Below are 18,666 nucleotides of genomic sequence, written 5' to 3' on the forward strand. Positions count from 1 at the left end.
AAATAATGTTCCAAGGAGTTATTCTTAAAATAAGCTTTTCTTTTTTTTTTTTTTAACTCAAGACATCTTAAACATTGTAGGTCAGCAAAAAGATGGGAAGTTGTTAAGAACAGGGAAAAACACACTACACAATTTTAGAAATTCTCAGATGAAGTCATTTTCAATCCTATGAAACAATATTTATTGAATAATCACGGCAGGAGCTCACATTTACTGCAAGTCTGCCATGTGCTTTCCATGGGCTTTGTATACATAGTCTCATTTGCTCTCTGAGATCCATCCTGTCATTATGGCCATTTTAAGATGAAGTTCAGAGAGGTGAAGCAGTTTGCCCAGGGCTGCAGAGCTGGCAATTACAGACAGGGAAGGAATCCAGGGAGGCAGTCTCTGGGGATCACCTACTCCAGGTCCTGAGCCTCTCTGCTTAGATTCCTTGTTATTTAACCTGGATCACTAATATACCCCCTAATAACAGAACATGGCAGTCAGATTTGAACCTACATTGTTTATCTGACTCTGGAGCTCTTTCTAAATTCGTAGGCTGCATTGGTTTGTTTTCATCTCTATAAGCATTTGTTGAATACCCAGGACCAGGCTTCAGGGTGTACTTTGGTGGTACAGAGATGATTGGGAGAGGGAGGCTATCAGAGGACATGGCATGGTCTGTGCCACAGAGGACAACAGTTCAGCCTAGAGCCGTTGAGGGGAAGGAATTGAAGGAGATCCTTCAGAAGGATTTGAGGGCAAAGGTTTGTGAGGTATAGGGGAAACAGAGGAGGCAGGAGGTTTCTAAAGTCCCTCCACTGGGAGACTGAGTGAGGGACAGCAGGAGAAGCTGATCTGAGGTTGGAGAAATTAGGGGAGGGAAGGATTACTTCAGCTTGGGACATTTTGAATTGCATGTGACCCTTCCAGTGGGAGACATGTCCTCAGATAGTCAGATGTGTGGCTCAAAGCAAGATGGGAGTAGGGCCTGGTGCATCCTCAGAGGAGCACAGCTGCCTACCGGGGCAGCTAGAGATGCACCTACCTGGTTGCCCATGCAGGAGGAAAGGAGAGGGTATTTTGAGCAACATTGCAATTGGAAACCCAATTGCCCTCCACTTCTTAATATTCAACAGTTGCCATGTGTCCCTGCAGTTGGCTGCAGGAATGAGGGGAGTGGGATAAGGAGCTCCCACTTGAGAGTAGCTGGAGAAAGGGGACCCAGGGACCCCTGGGCAGAAACCTCCCCGAAGGAGATGACATCCACTGCCCAAGCCCAGAACCACCGACTCCCTGCCACCTCCAAACTTTGCTCAGAGCTGGGGGCCCTAGCCCCCTTCTCCCTTGCAAACAGAAACATGGGCTTGTTATCCCCAAAGACTGAGCACAGTCAGGAAAAGGGGACTAGCCATTACAGACATAGGGGGGATCTAAAATTCCCATTTGAGTCCTGCCTCTCCAGAAGGACAGCCTGAGATGAAGACTTGAGGCAAGGGACTGATTAAAACACAGCTCCCAGAGTAACCAGTGGGGGTGGGGGTCAGGGTAGGAAAAGAGGCAGCTGTCCGTGGCTCTGTCACCAACTGACTATGTGATCTCAAGTTGTCTAACCTCTTCAGTTCTCAATATCTGTATCTGCAGAAAGGAGTAGGTGCTTTTTCCCAAAATGTGGTAAGAACACATCTGGGGGCCAGGTGCATTGGTATGCACCTCTGGTCCCACCTACTTGGGAGCCCGAGGCAGGAGGATCACTTAAGTGCATGAATTGGAGACTAGCCTGGACCATGTAGAGAGACCCCCATATCAAAACAAAACAAAACACAGGAGAAAAAAAACAAAAGGCCCGGAGGGTATAGCTCAGTGGTAGAATGTTTGCCTGGCATGTACAAGACCCTGGGTTTGATCCTAGCACTGCAAAGCAAAGAGACAAACACATCTGGGAGTGCATGAGGTGGCTATAGGTGGGTATGAACAGATACTCATAAGGATAACAGATAATTTTAAGGGCAGCCTGCAGAGCAGAATGATAAGGTTGAAGGAGCTCTGAGAGACCCTACGAGATATCTGAGACATGTCTGCCTTCAGAGTCCAAAGGAAGAAGAAATTCACTGAATTAACTTTTTGTTGTAGTTGTCTTTTGTTTCAGTCACAGTAGCAGGGTAAATACTCCTTTCAAAAGCAGTAAATGCTGATTAAATTTGTGATAAATTATTCTATAAATATTAATTCCAATAATCAGAGGCTATGATGAATACCTGGAGTCTGGGGCTGGAATGAGTAGGTTTTGAGGAGCACAGAGCAAAGGAAAGCCCAGTGCTTTCCAGTCTCAGATCCTGCTGAGCCTTCTCAGACCACCCTCCCACACACGCTAGGATCTGTCAGGCTTTGCCAGATTGAAAGGGAAAATTAAAAAGAAAAAAAAAATCTGGAAAGAAAAGCAACTTCACCAAATAAACCAGGCCAATAATTTTTCTGCCCCATTCCTCATGAGAGTAAAAAGGTGACATTTATTCCAAATGAACCCTTTTCCCCAAGTTGCCACTAATCTACTCTTTTATGTCATCTAGGAAAATTGGTCCTCAGCTACCAACAAATGTCTTTGCACGTATGAGTGCTTAGGAAGAAGGGCCAACTATTACTACTGGCTCTGGATTTAGATACCGGGTACAACTAGAAGGTGAACAGACAAACAAACAAAAAAACCTTGTAGTTTACATCTTTAAAAAAGTCTCAGAAACAACTATGTGGTGAATCTGATGTCAAATTACGTTAGCTGGGAAGGTGTCTGGAACATTGTGGAACGGTGAGGATATTTGAAATGTCGGGCTAACAGATGTCTCACTCTGCATGAAAGATGTTGAGATGCTGTTCCGAAGGGCCTCTGGGTTCTCTTAGGGAGAAAGCCACTGATAGTTTACAGAAAAAAAAAATTCCCCAAACTGACAACCATATATACACAATACAAAAAGTCAAGAAGAAAAAACTGAGAAAAAGCACTCAAGCTGAGGCATTAAAAAAAAAAATTCAAAATAAATGTATGAAAGAACCATGGTCTAGGGCTTTGCCCCCAACTCAAATCTTTGATAGGATTTGCTCTGTAAAATGATGGACAAAGGAACATTAATTTTTGCTTACATTGTGTGAGGTAATTGTGGGCGGGCAGAAGTCACTTCTGCTAGGAGAAATGAGCAAATCCTTTCAGAAAGCAATTATGTTAGGAAGAAAACAATCTCTGGCAGGGAAGCAGTCCCAGTGCCTCTTGTTGTTGAGTCTCCGGGAGAGATGGCACATCCCGAGCGTTTCCCTCATCTGTACTTCACACACGGAGTCCTAAGGAGGCAGCTGTCCTCCAGTAGCGTTTGAGGAGGGCTAAGATGTTTCCCGGCCCAGCCTAAAAATATCTCCCTTGACAGCCTGTCACAGTGTCTGAGATTCCACCATTATAAATTCATTCCTCTCTGTTAAGGCATTTTGTTTCCAGGAGTTCTCTGTTAAAATACAGATATCTGGGAGAACTTTGTTTGGATGAGGCAGGGGAAAACTTAGCCTCAGGAGCCAGGAGACCTGGGTTTGGGATTCAGTTCTGCCCATGAATTCACTGCATAAACTTAGACAAGTCATCTTCACTTTCTGAACCTCAGTTTCCCCACTGGGGAAAAAAGACAGGAATAAAAAGGGAAGACATAGCCAGAGAAGGCTGAGAGTGGTGGTTCCAGGAGAGAGGATCTGCTCACTTTGGAATTTTCCGAGGATCTGTGTTTCTTACCCTAGATATCTGGCAGGTACTTTGCCACTGGTTGCCCAGCATGTCCATGAGACCAGATACTGTGGACCACGGGGCTTTAGGGGTCAGGCCAAAGCATACCCTACATTCTCCTCCCTGAAGAAGAAGAAGGAAAAAAAAGCCTTTCTCAAGGAAAGGGTGGTAGTTGTACATTCCTCTAATCCTAGCACTCCGGAGGCTGGGGCAGTAGGATCATTGCAAGTTTGAGGCCAGCCTAGGCTACACAGTGAGTTCAAGACCACTCTAAAGTACATAGCAAGACTCTCTCTCTATATATATAAAAAATCCCTGCTGCTTCCATAATGTTTGGCATCTCAACAAGTGGCATTCCTAATCTTCCAGGTACTCAGCCCAGAATCCTCAGAGGGATCTAGGGGTCCCCTCCTTCACCCTTTCCCCATGGCCATTTAGCAGCAAAGCCTGTTGAGTATACCCGCAAAATATGGCCCAAGGAAGCATCACTTCCCCTAGATACTCCATGAGCTTCCTAACTGGCTCTTGGTTCCACTCCTGGCTTCCCAGAATCTTAGCTTCTCACACCTGGGGATGCATTTAAGATATCACTTAGATCCTATCACTCCTTCAGAACCCTTCCCACTTCCTCTCTTTCTCTCTCTCATCATAAATCCCAGTGATCTCATCAGGGCCTACAAGCCTGCATATAACCTGCCCCTTCTTTGCCTTGACCTCTCCCACCCCCAGCTTCTCTTTGCTGTTACTCAGCCCTGCTAGCACCTCTGGATCTTCTGCTGTTCCTTCTGCCTAGAACTCTTGTCCCCCAAATGTCTGCATGACCCATTCCCTAACTTCTTCAGATCTCTACACAAATGCCACCTCCCAAGGAGGCTCCCCAGACTATCCTCACTAAAAGAGCGTGCTCCTTGCCCAACTTGATTTTTTTTTATAACCCTCATCATCCAGACAATGTGGTAAGTCAGTATCACATTCATTTGTTTAGTTACTCTTGCCTTCTCAAGTGTAAGCTCCAGGAGGGCGGAGATTTTGTTCTGTTCATGCTGCATTATCAGCACCTTGACCAGTGAATTTGGTATATCATAGGTGGTCAATTAACATTAGGTGGATGAGGGAAGGGTGAAGTTTTTAAGTGGAGTCTCACTAAAAAGCAGCTCAGTGTAAGTGTTCCACTGCTTAGGTCTTTCCCACCTTCTGTTCCAGCAAGGCAGGATTGCCTTCAGAGGCAAAGGCATAGCCCACTGCTGGGAGATTTGGGAGGGACAATATGAAAGGTGTAAGGTAGGCAGGGAAAGTGTCACAACCAGAGCAAAGAATCCCAAGCTGAACTTGTAAGTCCTCATGCCACAGGTTCTTGGCTGAGACTGGCAGAAATCTTGACAGATTCCAAAAGATAGGATTCTGCAGACAAAGGGCTGGTTAAGAGTGGGAGGGGTTCTGAACTGTCCTGCACCTCCCCTGAAAAACTGGATTCTGCTACATAAAGGAGCCACAAGGCAGCTCCAATCAGCTGCCCAAAGTTTAGCCTTAAACAGATGAGACTCCCCATCTGCCTTCCTAGTCTCCTCCCATCCTCCATCCTCCTATCAAGCCCCTAGGAGTGATGCTCAGAGAAATGAGGCTAAGGAAGACTCAGGCAGACTCTGGCTCCCACCCTCTGCCTTTAACCCTCACCTGGGCTAGTGCCTCCTGGGAACTTGGCAGTATGACTTTACTAACTGCGTTGAAGGATGCCCATGTGCTGTAATTCATACCAAACCGGGGTGATATCACCCTTTTGCACAGATGAGGACACGGAAGCTCCGGCTGGTTACTGGACCTGGTCAAGGGCACACAGCTGGTAGGTTGAGGAGCCAGCACTGACACTCCAAGGCCCAATCACCCTGTGAGTTAAAGTGTCTTTGGACTAAAGTCCATGTTCACAGCTCCAGGCTGCATCAGGCTTTCAGATCCCATTGGAGACCCAAAGGACACCAGCTACCCAGCTACCTGTGGTCCTTTGGGAGCCCCAGCCTGCCCTGGGTTGGAGCAGTCTGCCCACAGGGACCGATGGTGGGGCAGTTAGAATCCCTGCCCCGAACCTCCTCTTGAATCTGGGAACTGGGACCACCAGCAGGAAGCGATAGGTAAGCTCTCAGGGCGGGGCACTTGGGGAAACTTGCAGGAACTGAGGCCTCAGAGGCCAAACCCCAGTTGTGTTGAGCGCGCTGCCAGGCCGCTGGCGTGGAAGTGAGCTCAGAGATCTTGTTTGATGAGCAGCAGCCAATAAATTCATTAATCATCATTTTATGCCTCATCAAACCCCCTCCAAGCCCCTCCATGGGAGTTTCACAAATTAGCCCCTGAAAAGACAGTAATTTCAGTTTATGGAGGTAAGTGCTTTCTGATGGGCTCCTCGCACAGAGCTCTCCTGACAAGCCAATCCATCAGTGCGTGGGGATGCGGCGCTGTGGGACGTCCTGCCCGGCCCTGCCTCGCCCGACCCAACTGGCCCGGGTCACCAGGTCCAGTCCTCCCACGCCCTGCCAGGTCCAGCCTCTCTGCCTGGGGCGCCCTTGTCCTGCACCCCTGCTTCGCCGTCTGTCTTATCAGGCCTCTTCCTTGCTCACACTGACCTACTCTCCAGCCCTTTTGAAGGGGAGAAACTTTTAGGGAAATACAAAGACCAAAAATTGGGGAACAAACTCAAGGCGCGGGAGGACTCACTGGCAGCGCTGAGGTTCTGTACCACCGCCCTCCCCCCCCCCCGCAACCCCACCCCAAGAAAACCAGGAGGCAGCTCCTTCTCCTAATATCTAGTTTGTTCGGGTTCTGGGACCTCTTGGAATTATTCAAATGTCGTGTGCATTGCGTGCGTACAATATTTGGAGGAAGAGGGGTTAATTCACGAGTTGGGCTGATTCTGAAAGAAACCCCAGTCTCCAAAAGAAGGCCATTTGTGTACTGAGAAAGGGGTCCTCCCTGTTGCGGCGGCTCCACCGGACCCTATTGGCCTGAGAAGCGTGCCTGGTCTTTTGGGGGGCCCTCTCTGTCTCTCTTCCTGAAAATGCTTCCTGGGGTGAAAAGACCGCGCCTGGAGAAGAAGATAGGATTTTAAAAAATAGAATGGGCCCAGCTGGTGTTACCCAAGACTGGTGTTGGGCAAGAAAGGAGGGATACTAGCCAAACTGGAGAAAATTGTAGCGAGGGCGGGGGGGGGGGGGGCTTCCACACTCTGCGCCAACGCCGGGCCTCCTCACTTTCCCAGTCTAGCCGAACAAAAGGTCCCGCGGGAACCCCACCCAGTGGGCAGAGCCAGAGCAAAGCCGGTCGACTAGCAGTCGCAGCCCACATGGAGCCGCGGGCCAGCGCGCCGCCACGGCTGCGGAGAGCTGGAGCGCTGAGCGACGCGCGGCTCCTTCATTAGCTTCCCCTCCACGCGGCGCTGCACGCCTCGGAAAATAAGTTAGCAAACGGGGAGCCGTTTATCTCTTTTATCTTGGGGCCTGATCCAATTAAATAAGTGCACATTTACATTTGCATCCATCAGGCGGGAGCGCTGAGAGCCTGGGGTTTGCTCGGAGCAAATAAAAGCAGATTTCACTGGGAAAGTGGCGTCTGGGCGCGCTGGACTCGTTCGGGCGCCGGAAACGAATGCTGCGCGGTTGGCGGCCTTGGGGGACCCAAGGTTGGGGGCATTAGCCGCCGGGATGCGGGGGACCCCTCAGCGGCCTCGAGGGGCGGGCTAGTGCAGGGGTTCCAGCGAAAGCTGCTGCTCTGCCCCTGAGGCGCTATCTTGTTAGGCCGAAGTCTGGGCTCGCCAGTGCCCGGGGCCCAAGTCGCGTTTCTCGGCAAAACGAAAAGAAGACCTGATCTGGCCTGGTCATAAAAGGAGACCCACAGGGTGGGTTTAGGGATAGTCCTCAAGCTTGGGCTAGTTTGAAGGAAAGACAGGCCATAAAGTCCCAACATGGCGAGATTTGCTTCTTGTTGGTGAAGGAGCAGAAGGGATGCGAAGAGTCAGGCCACAGGCGCTTTGACTTTCCCCAATATCTTTGGACCCGAGTGAATCGAGTTCACACATCCCGTTAGCACTTCAGGCGGAATGGGTGGACTCCAGGGTGATCGTTCCGTGCTTTACCGTGCCAACCTCATTAAAGGTGCTTTCGAAACAGGAGGGTTCCAAGCAATGCGAGGGTAGTTTTGTTTTATTTGCTTTCTGTTTTTAAAATAACGTCCACCCCCAAACCTGCTAAGACCAAAATGTCTCCGGCGGCAAGGTGGCTTGGTTGCCCCCTTGGGACGTACCAAACCGCAAATGAAACAGGCCAAGCGCGGCCCGGAACGCGACCTTGGCGGGGCCAGCGGAGGCGGAAGTGCGCGCACCCGGGAAGAGCTGGAGTCCCCGCGCCGTCGGGGCTGTGCCTGGCTGAAGACCCCTCCTGGGCTTTCGTCACCCACATATTTCTCAGTTGCCTGCTGCCCGGTTTTTTAAACAGTGAAGAAGCCGTGGCGAGAATCCACCAGGTTAAAGCTGTTTTAATCAAAGGCCCTGCTCCCCAAATCCTCAGTGCTAACTGGGTCCCGGGCCCAGTGTTGAAGCGACTTGGGGTGACGAAGAAGTTTAAATTTGACCAGCTCAGAGTTCAGAGCTAAAACCCTGCCGTGGGTGGGGATCTGGCCGGCTTTAGCCTAATTTGCCCCTCCCGGCGAACCCTTTGGCTCTGGGGGACCAGTAGGCGGCGCCTTTCCTAAACTGCATCCACGTCGGGCTCCCTCTTGGGAGCGCAATCACATTCCTTTCTCTTTGGGCGCTTTGCAAGGCGCTGTCCTGCGCCTCCACTCGAGTTCTCAGCTACTTGTGGGGCACAGGTGGGCGGGGGGGGGGGGCTGGTGTCAAAAGCGCACCCACGAATCTCCTTTCCCTCATCTTTCCAGGTCCCAAGTGCTGCGCATTCATTTACCCTAAGCAACCCTGAGGGGTTTGCAAAGCAGGAGGCCTTGCAGCAGGCTCCGCACTCCAAGTTGGGGAACGATATTTTGGACTCCAGTACCAGAAGCTTAAAAGCAGGAAATTAAAGACACCCCCCCCCCCTTTCACAGCCTCTCAACGCGAGGGTATGCGCCCTCGAGAATTCCCTGAGCCATTCCCTCCTTACTCCCAAATCCCGGGAACTGATTTGGCCGGCACAGACGGTAAGGGGAGAGACTGAGCAGACCCCACGCGGTGACCTCACGACTTTTGATAGTCGGAATTGATTCAGCTCCTCCAAGTCCCTAGGTGCCAAATTAGGTGCTCCTTGGGGTCCAGAACCTGCCTGGCCAGGAGCAGGTGGCCAATGCCCGCGCAACCCCAGCAAGGAGCTATGTTAGGCTCTGCCTCTGCAGACTTCTGCGCCCCAGTCCAAGCTTTCGAACAAACTCTGACCCCAGGACAGGCGGAAAGTCCCTCCCCAGAGCCTCTAAGACCCACCACCTCCTAGACGGCCCATGAGGCGACAAAAGGGAGATTCGGTTCTGGAAGGGACGTGGGGTCTCTAGAGACACGCAACTACTGGTAGTAAACGCGAGTCATTTCTTAAATGTCCACAGCCTAGATCTGCCTGGCAGGCCACCTCCAAAATGGAAAGTCGCTAGACACCAGAAAAACCGCTGGCCACTCAAACCCAGCTCCTCAAAGAAGAAAACCCCAGATTTAACTGGGGGCTTGAGCTCAGTAAGAAGTACGAAAAGCAAACTACAGACCCTTGCAATCACTAGAGGGAGGCGAGGAGGGGACAGCGACTCCGGCACCGGGCAGCGGGGGAGCCCAGGGAGGTTGCGCGGTTCCTCCATGGGGAGAAAGGCTGAGCGCCCCAGGACGGTCGGTCCGTTCCCAGGCAGCCCTGCGGGTATTGGGCTTGCAGCCCCGAGCTTCGGCAGTCGGACCTGGGAGGCCCGGCCGCGATATTTGCATATTGCCGGGAACACGGGAAGGCCTGTAATTTTCTTTTTAAAAATCACTGGGCAGGGTTTAGGGCCAGTGCTTCCAAAACCCTCCGAGTTGACGTCGTCCTTAAACTCTCTGTTAGGAGACAGGGACTGGCCTATTCTTCTGACTTTTTAAAGAAGAGAAGCTGTCTCCTGGGGCCGCAGATTCAACGGGGGGGGGGGGGGGGGGAGAGCTGATTGTGAACCAGGCTGAGGGGGAGGGGTCTTGGAGGGGGTTCAGGCGCTAGGGTGGGGGGAGGGCAAGTCATCTCTGGAATTCAATTGTTTAAAAAATCATTTATAATTAAAGGGACAAAATAAAATACGATCGTCTCATGCATATTTAATCATTCACACTTCCAGCTTTAAAACCACTTTCCCTGTGTGAATTTTTCTCACTAACTTCAACCCTAAAGTTGACCAATGTTCGCTAAAACAGCTGTGCGATGCAGCTTTCAAACTTTAAATTCGAATAAGCTAAAAGGAACCTCGCTGCAGGTTTTTAAAAATAGCAGAAGCAACAACTCTAGTGAAACTTTGGGGTGTGTTTAAAACACAGAGTAGGGTTAAAGTAATCTTGAGAAGAAATGCAAATATGTGCATTTTGATTTAGCCTAATTAAACTGGTGTTATGTGCAAACACATTCTGTCTCTACACCCAGGCTCGGGCTTAATAGAGCAAATTAATTCCCCTCGCTGGGGTATGTTTCTGCTGTAACACACCCCGCCCGCCCCCTCCCCGACCACCGCAAATTTCTCACGAAGTAAGAACACTTTGGCTGCGGCTCCGTATCTCCGGCGCAAAATGGAGACGTGGGCACCGCAACCAAACCAGAACAGACAGGGTTGGCCAGCTTGGGCGCAGGGTGGTGTCTCTTCCTTTTAGGGATCGAGATGCACCCTGAATTTGCATTTTGAGGAGAAACATGGAGGATTAAGAGGAGAATATAAAACCTCAAAAAAATACTTCCGTAGCTACTTGGATTCCTGAATCTGGGAGCTGGGAAAAGTGTTAAAGCGACGACAAGCCTCAACGAGTTCACCACGGCCTCCTTATCTAGGCAAATGGCCTCGAGCTTTTGAAAGCCACTTGTCCACAAAGAAGCCTGAGGGGGAGGGGTCTGAGGAGTCCTTCGGGGGCTCCCCACGCTTCTCCGAGTCACCGTGGTAGCTCCCTCCTCCCGCTGCCTCCCATTCTCGGGTCTCCACGAAGTGCAGGCTCGAAATTCAGGACAAGTGTGACACCTACCTGTGAAAGGGGGAAACCGTCCCCTCGCTGGAGGCTGCGCGGGCATCTACAGGGCCGCCCGCCACCCGCGCCGTCTTGGATGGATCGTTCACTAATTTAATCAAATCCAGAGAAGAGATCAATGCCCAATTTTGAAGGGGTAGAGAAGACAGTGACTTGGGAAAGCCTTCCCCTTGGCGTTCCCTAATGCTCCCCGCCTGCATCAGCCAGCAGCACCTTTGAAATAGTAATAAAGGCTAAATCCGGCATAAAATCGAACTCATTAGCAAAGTTCACCAGCTGATTGCTTTGCATAAAACACGACACTGATTGGAAGTAATTAGGTTAAGAAACGGCGCTCAAGTGGTGCGCATCTCTAGCTTGGCTTTGCCCTCTTTTCTCCCTTCTGGGCACACACTGGGTCTCTCTTCTCTTTTCTCCAGGGTCCAGCATCCCCCAAGCATCCCTCATCAGTGATCCAAATCTGCATTCCCCGTCAGGGCCGGGTTCCCCGGGGCTTCCAGCCTAATTATGGTTTTCCCCTGGCACATTGTAGAACCTTTCATTCCCCACCTCGAAAAAAGTTGCAGTTGAACCTTTTGACCAAGGCAATGGACAGTTTATTGAAGCTTCTAAAAAGTAATGAGTGGCTCTGATTATGTTAAAATCTCTTTTAATTAAATATTTTGCATTTTACAAAGGCGGCTGCAGTTTCTTTTACTTTTTAAATCTAAGAGTATAACCTGTTACCTTTCTGCAATAATACTTTAGCTCATACCCAGAAAAAAATCAATAGGTGTAAAAAATTAAATTAAACTTGTATTTTTAAACTATGAAACAGTTTGGAGAGAAACACAAATGTATATATTTATATTACAAAAAAACATTAAATGCCTATACAGGTGTCTTGATTTCATAATTTACTTCAAAGATATTGAATTATCAATTTAAATACAAAAATGCTACATTAAATATACAGAATAAGATTTAATACAAATCCTTTTTTTAGTTTTTCTTTTCGGTTGGCTAAGACATTTTTTTCTGTGTGGAGATGTTCACATTTTTATGTCATTCATCTCCATAAACTATAAACTTCTGAATAGGAAGGGTCGTTTATTATTTTTCTCTCTGTCTCTCTCGGTGACGGAAAAATAACTGCCAAGGCCATGTTTTTAATAAATTAGGAAAGTCCGGGAACGACGCATCCCGCGTTAAATGTCGGACATACCTTTCTTCAATTCATAAGGAGAGTCTTTGCAGAGGTCTAGCTGAGACTGGCTCCGCAACATTTTCGGGTCTTTAGCCAAAGCGTCCGCTCGATTCAACACGGTCTGGTTTAATCCATTGAAATGAGAGCCCGGACCGGTAGTGGGGCCTGGCCCGGGCCCGGGGTGGCCATGAAGGTGTCCGAAGGATCCATAGTTCGTGTAGCCGGGATAGAAGGGTGCAGTGTAGTAGAGGGGCCGAGACAGCACGGTTCCGCCCGGGAAAGGACACTGCGCCGAGGGCGAGCGCGAAGGCGCCGGGGCCGGGGACCCGCGGCTCCCTCCTAGGGCTTGCCCCGCTGCGGGGCCGGGGCACGGCGGGCACGGAGAGCCCTCGCTCCCGCCGCCCCCGTCCTTGACCTTGTCCGAGGATGTGGCGATCTCGGCCAGAGACCACAGTTTGGGCTTGGCGAGCACCGCCGGCGGCGGCGGCGGTGGTGGCGAGTGGATGACCGAGGGCCCACCGGGACCTGGGGGCAGCTCTCCCACGGAGGGGTGCGGGCCCGGCGGCGGCGCGCCCGCCGGATAGTGAGGGGCCGGGTCCTCCGCCAGCCGCGCCGCGGCCGGCCCAGCCGGGGAGGGTCCGCCGGCGCGGGGGGGCCCGGGCAGCGCTTCCTGACGGCTCTCCGAGGGAGGCTCCTTAAAATCCGAGTCGCTGAGGCTGCCTTCAGTCTCCTTGCCGGTGGGAGTGGGCGGCCCCTGCAGCCTTTCACAGCCCGAAGCCCCCTTCTGCTCTGCTCCGCCTGTGGGCGAAACCCAGGCTGTCAGGGGTGCAGAGGTCACGCGGCTGGACCCGGGTTCCTGCCGGCCTGCTAGGCAGAGACCCTCGCCCCAACCTCTGGGTCCCGCGCGCGCCCCCTCCAGGCCCCCTTTTCCTTTTTTTTTTTTTTTTTTTTTTTTTTTTTAACTAGCTCGACATACCCTTTCCCGCATCCACCAACCTGCTTCCGGGCCCTCGGGGTCGCCCTTGTCCTCTGGCTTCTGGGGCTCATCCTCGTCATTCTTCTCCAGGTCAATATTCTCCTCTTCCTCCTCGTCTTCGCTGCGGTTCCTCGGTGTCCACGTCATCTTGTTCTCCTTCTTGAGGCGCCGGCGCGCGTTGGCGAACCAGGTGGACACCTGGGTGAGGGTCATCTTGGTGATGATGGCCAGCATGATCTTCTCGCCCTTGGTAGGGTAGGGGTTCTTGCGGTGCTCGTTGAGCCAGGCCTTGAGTGTGGCCGTGGCGTCCCTGGTGGCGTTCTTCCGGTACGCGGGGTCCCCATACGGGTAGGAGCCCAGTGGCGCCGCGTATGGGTGGTACCCCAAGGAGCCCGCCATGCCAGGCGTGTGGTCATAGGGAGAGCCCTGCAGGGGACAGGTAGAGAGAAGGTGAATGTGGTCCTCGGTCTCCACCATCACCTGAACGCCTGAAGCTCCATTTGCCCTGGGGTCTTCGGGCCAGAGGATGGGCGAGGCCAGCACCCCAGCTTCCCCTGGGGCAGGGCTGGCTGATTCAGACCCCAGAGCAACTCTTTCCCCTTATCAGAAGGCAGCCGGGACCCCAATTCCAGAGTCTGGTCCTTTGGGGACCCTTGATCTCTCCCAGCCTGGACGCCATCCTAGAGGCCCCCGTCTGCCCCGACCCAGGAATGTCGGTGTGCTGTGGGTAGATCTGGCCTCCGCGGCCCGGCCCTCTAACCAGATAGAGGCCTGGGCGGCAGAGCGCAAAGGTTGGGAGCAAGGGGCTAGAACGAGGGAAATCAAAGCTCGCTTTTCTTTTCTTTTAATCAGCTAAGAAACGCAAACGAAAAGCTGAATCTCACCCCGCTCGCCCACCCTCCAAAAACGCTACCCCAAACCGAAGCCACAGCGCTTTTCCAGAAAGTGCACCCGGCCGCAAAAAAATCCCGGATGCACCGCAGCTCCGTGGACTTTTCAGAAATTTAATACCTCCAAATCGGATTGCGAAGATAGGATTACAGATTTGCAACATTTTGGAGGATTAATTAAAGGCAAGGCCAAACACATTTACATAGATTTATCACACTTCTGTTCAGATTTCGGGTTTGTTTCTTTTGAACTTTTCCAAGATGGTAAAACCAAACACAAATAAATAAAAATTGTAGAGAGGCCCTGAGTTTATGTTTGAACCAAATGCTTCTCTTTAATTGCAAGGACCTCTCCCCCTTAAAACCCTTCCCGCCAGCTCAGCGATCAGTGAGAGACGCGGCTCTTTCCGAGCAACTCCTGAGTCTGAGGCCCGGGCGAAGCCGAGCCAGTCTGCCGCCCAAGTTTGTACCGGCCGCGAGGTTTGGTAGGGGTAGGGGGTCAGCAAGTGGCGCCTAGGCCCGGGTCCCTCGCAGCCCCCGCCTGCTCTCTGGGCCCCGATGGCCCTCGCCTCCGCGGATCGAGCCTACTCACCACGTACGAGGAGAAGGCGGCGGCAGCGGCTGCCGCGGGGTCGGCGCCGTACTGGAGGTGCGAGTTGTAGCCCGGCGAGGGCGCCGTGAAGGCGGTGGAGCCAGCGTAGGGCGAGAACGCAGAGCCCGAGGACGAGCGGCCGAGCTCATCCGTGCGGGGCCCCGAGATGACGCTGGTGCTGTACGCCGGGCACGAGTAGAGCGCCAGCGAGGCGGACGGCTGGTACAAGTAGCCCTGCGGGTAGGACATGGCCACACACGGGCATGGGGCGCGCCGCGCCGCGGCCGCCAACGAGCCGGGCGGCGCCCTGCGAGGGCGAGCGGGCGGGCACCTGGCCTCTGACTGCCCCGGACCGCCGCTCTTTGAGCCCAGTCTCCCGGGCTCCGGCCCGCGGCGCCTCCTCGCTGGCTTCCCGCGCGCGCCTCCGGCTGCGACCGCCGCGCCCGCTCCTCTGCGCACCTCGCTCGCCGGGCTTGGCTTTTTCCCCCCCCCCCCCCCTCCCTTGCTGCTTTCTCTTTGCACCGGGGGGCTCTGCTTTTGGCTTCGCAAAGGTCCTGCCAAGATGCTAAGTTGGAAATTGAGGATTCTGACGCCTTGTGCGCGCCCGAAGCTCCTCCTTCCCGGGGTGTAGTCGGTGGGAGGACTGGCAGGAGCCTCTGCGCGGCCGCAGCCAACCCGGCCGCCAGCCGCGCCTCGCCCTCTCCCTCTTCCTTCCCGGCTCCGTCTCCCGCTCGCTGGCGCTCCCCTCGCCCCTCCCTAGCGCCCGCCTCTCCTCCGCCGCCCCCCTCTCCCCCCTCTGCCCGACCTCCCCCTTCTCCCCTGCGCGGTCTCTCTCTCTCCTTCTCTCTTTCAGACTCTCGAGCGCCGGCCCCAGGATGACAATCACATCCCAAGCGCTCCGATCTCTTCCAACTTTCCTCCCCGGCTAACTCGGGGCAGGGCGGCGGTCTGGACTCGCAGCGGGCCCGATAGCGGGCCGGGCCACTCCGCCGCACAAAGGGAAAGAGGCAGCAGACCGTGCTTGGGTGGACGCTCAGCGCACTTCTCGCCACCACAGCTAATCGCACACTTAGCGGATCCCTTGTTCTCCGGAAGGCTGGGCTCCGAAGTGGCTGGTCGCCCACTCCCCACCGGCTTCTCCTTCAAGTCAGGGATCCCCGGGGCGAACTGGAGGTCCCCGGGAGGGCCGACGGAGGCCCGCACCCAGGGCGCAGGGAAACTCGGACTAAGGTCTCCTCTTCGCCACCGCAGCAGCAGGTGGGCGAGAGCCAGGCCTCCGGCGTCTGGAAGTCTCGGGCTTGGCTTTCCTTCCCCCACCCCTGTCCGACGGTGAAGAAGCTACTCTTGGGGCCCGGGACTGCCAGGGTGGCCTTTCTCTAGAGGAAAGGTAGGGGGTAGAACTGGCCGGCCCCGAAGCAGCTGCGCCCCAGTGGGTTTCCTCACCGCCCCCTCCCCCTCCCCCGTGGCTCAATGCCGCTCTTTGCGAGCTTCCTACGGGCGGCTCGCTCTGCGAGGTCCTTGGCGGAGGAGGGTCCGGGATCCCCTTCCCTTTTGTTCAATCAAGTCGCCGTCCTCTTCACAGGCACTCTCGCAACCGCCCAAGCTCCACTGCAAACAGTCGGCACAGCAGCGCCCAACCCAACCACTGTTTGTTCAGCGAGGCGCTGGCAAGGCAAACATACACCACTGAGTCACAGGCGGAGCTCTCACCCACCACGGCCACACAGTTAGAATACAAAACAGACCCTCTCCCTGTCTCGCCACCTCCCGCCGCCACAAGTCACTGACGCACTCGAAGTCTGGGAAAGATAGGGGCGCTGGTGAACCAGGGCAGGAGGCGGCAAGGTGTGGGGCAGTGGGTTAGCCAGAGCTGGGTCTATCCCGGACTCTGTAGCTTTTAGAGTGGGGCTGCACCCAGGGTGAAGCATAACTATATACAAAGTTTCTCGCGGAGTCTGACGCGCTGAACACACTTTACTTTCTGAGCTCCTACAGCTCAGCACATACTAGCTCACCCCCAACACTGGCACCCGCTGGGCGGCTCGGGCCCCACGCCCTCCAGATGACTCCTCCCCTCCGTCGCTCCCCTTCCATGTTCCGCCCCCTGAGCCGACTGACCCCTCCAGACTACATTCTCCGAGAACCTCTCGGCCCTCCGAGCCCTGTCCCTTATACTGCCCTCGCTTCTGATTGGACACTGGCATCTATTCTACCCGCCCCCTAGTGATGTCGGCAGGTTTGCAGCGGAGTCTCGGAGCCAAAGGGGCGGGGATGGGCGGGGCTTCGTCTGCGCTATTGTCATGGAGACGACAAGCCAGAGGCAGCGTTGGCTGGTCCTGCAGGCGGAGAAGGCTGCAAGCCCGCGGAGACAGGAGCGAGGCGGAGTGCCCTGGACGGCTGGAAAGTGGAGAAACCATGGCGGCCGCTCCAGCTCACCCTCCTGGGCTCGTTGCTGGCCCAGGTCGTGGTGGGGAGCGCCCCGGAGCGTCCCCGCCCTGCTCCCTTGGCTCCCGCCTCCTGCGGCCGTGCAGCGCCTCCTCGCCCGCCCCCGGCTCCGCCCGCCGTCGCTACAGCTCCTCGCGCTAACGGTCGGTGGCAGCCCGCGTGCGCCGCCCTCCGGGGGCTCGCGCCTGCCACGAGGGAGCGTCCGCGGCCCGTGCGCCCAGCCGCAGAGGAGAGGTGAGCCCCGGCCGGGCCGCGTCCCCTGCCTGCCGCGCAGCCGGCCTCCGCGCGGGGACCGTCTCTGTGTCCCCTCGTGGGCCAGGAGGACGTGGCGCGGCCCGGTTTGTGGACTGCGGGAGTATCCGACCCGCCTCTGTGGGTGTCACCGGGTGTCGGCCGGCGCGCGTGGGCGTGTCCTCCCGGTCCACGCGTGTTCTCTCCATCACTGTCGCCTTTCGTTCGGGACGACGGTTTCAGAAATGGAGCCATGGAGGTTTGTGCTACCGAGAATCTGAATCTGTCACGCAGACATCCTCATTACATAATCTTGCCACTCCGGGCCACATGGCTATTTCTTCTCTCCCCCTTTCCCCACTACTCCACCCCCCACCCCCTTTTTTCCTTTTTGGTGTCAAGGACTGGCGAGAATCCTGCAAGATATTGAAGCATTTAGAATTTATGGTTCTGTTGCCGTGGTTGTCACCTCCGCTCTACGTCAAATTTAAGACTCACTTCTTAAGGATGTCTCTATTTTCTGCTTTATTTCCACATTGATAGTTCTGCTTCTCCGCTGGCCACGGCCGCCCTGCGTCTGAGATAGAACTGTGCTAATAAAAGGAAAGGGCTGATCATTAGCAGACAGGCGGGATTCTGATAGCATCTGGCAGATTTTCTCCGTTTTTGTATGCAAGCTTTCATATTTTCACCGTTAAACACGAGGTTTTAAGTTTTTATCTTGATAGTGGTGAAGATCTGTCCCCCCTTTCCCCCTACCCGTCCCCCCTTCTCCTTTTTATTAATCAGCATTTGCATTTGGGAACCTGCTTACTTGTTAGAGATCGTTTCATTGGCAACTCTTATTCCATCCTTTCATCCCAGGTTTCCAAGAATTTTTTTTTTCTTGCTTACTCCTGCATTTGTATCTTTCTGAACATGTTAATTTACACTAGGGATAGGTTTGCTCTGATTGTTATTAACTGAAGGCTATTGAACTACATTTTAAAGCTTCCTAAGGGTTTTTTGGTTTGTCATGTCTGCACGAATCCAGTTATGCATAACTATTAAAATGTAGAGCTTTAAAATAAGAGCCACAGTTGTGTTGCCAAGACATGGGGAGCTTGCTCTTCAAGTTTTGGCTGCACAGTTGTCATTGTTTCAATCAAGCGCCAACGAGGTTACTCCTGTTTATTTAGCGTAATAGCTGTTTACAGTTAAAACTTTAAAGACTCATAAAAGTAGGTCTGCTGTATTGTACAGATCTCATCATTCTTGTGCGAGAGACACAACACCAACACCAAGAAAGGCAACAGATTGCTTCTGTCATATCGCTTTGCTGTTTTCGAGTGTACTTAAAGGATTATGATTGATAAGGCTGTCTTGCCAGAGAATGTTGACACAGGTGTGCGTCGTTATCTTAA

The 18,666-nt window shown here is 53.5% G+C and overlaps 2 protein-coding genes across 2 annotated transcripts in view; one reads left to right on the forward strand and one right to left on the reverse strand.

Annotated features, from left to right (window-relative positions):
• Positions 1-10,434: 10,434 nt before the first annotated feature.
• On the reverse strand, positions 10,435-15,306 carry Irx5 (iroquois homeobox 5). Its single transcript, XM_004847913.3, has 3 exons — positions 14,588-15,306; positions 13,126-13,531; positions 10,435-12,927 (listed from the first exon to the last, which is right to left on the reverse strand). Exons 1-3 carry the CDS (start codon positions 14,834-14,836, stop codon positions 12,131-12,133), a joined length of 1,452 nt encoding a protein of 483 aa, XP_004847970.1. The 5' UTR covers positions 14,837-15,306; the 3' UTR covers positions 10,435-12,130.
• Positions 15,307-16,057: 751 nt separating this feature from the next.
• LOC110349909 (uncharacterized) overlaps positions 16,058-18,666 on the forward strand; it is a 62,286-nt gene continuing 59,677 nt past the window's right edge. The window contains exons 1-2 of the mRNA XM_087192105.1: positions 16,058-16,234; positions 16,824-17,266. Of these exons, the coding sequence (XP_087048231.1) occupies positions 16,058-16,234; positions 16,824-17,266 (620 nt within the window). The remainder of the gene's footprint in view (positions 16,235-16,823; positions 17,267-18,666) is intronic.

Source organism: Heterocephalus glaber, unplaced genomic scaffold (genome assembly GCF_053883595.1).
Source record: "Heterocephalus glaber isolate CG9 unplaced genomic scaffold, H.glaber_assembly_v1.0 deba00000071, whole genome shotgun sequence".
NCBI lineage: Eukaryota > Metazoa > Chordata > Mammalia > Rodentia > Bathyergidae > Heterocephalus > Heterocephalus glaber.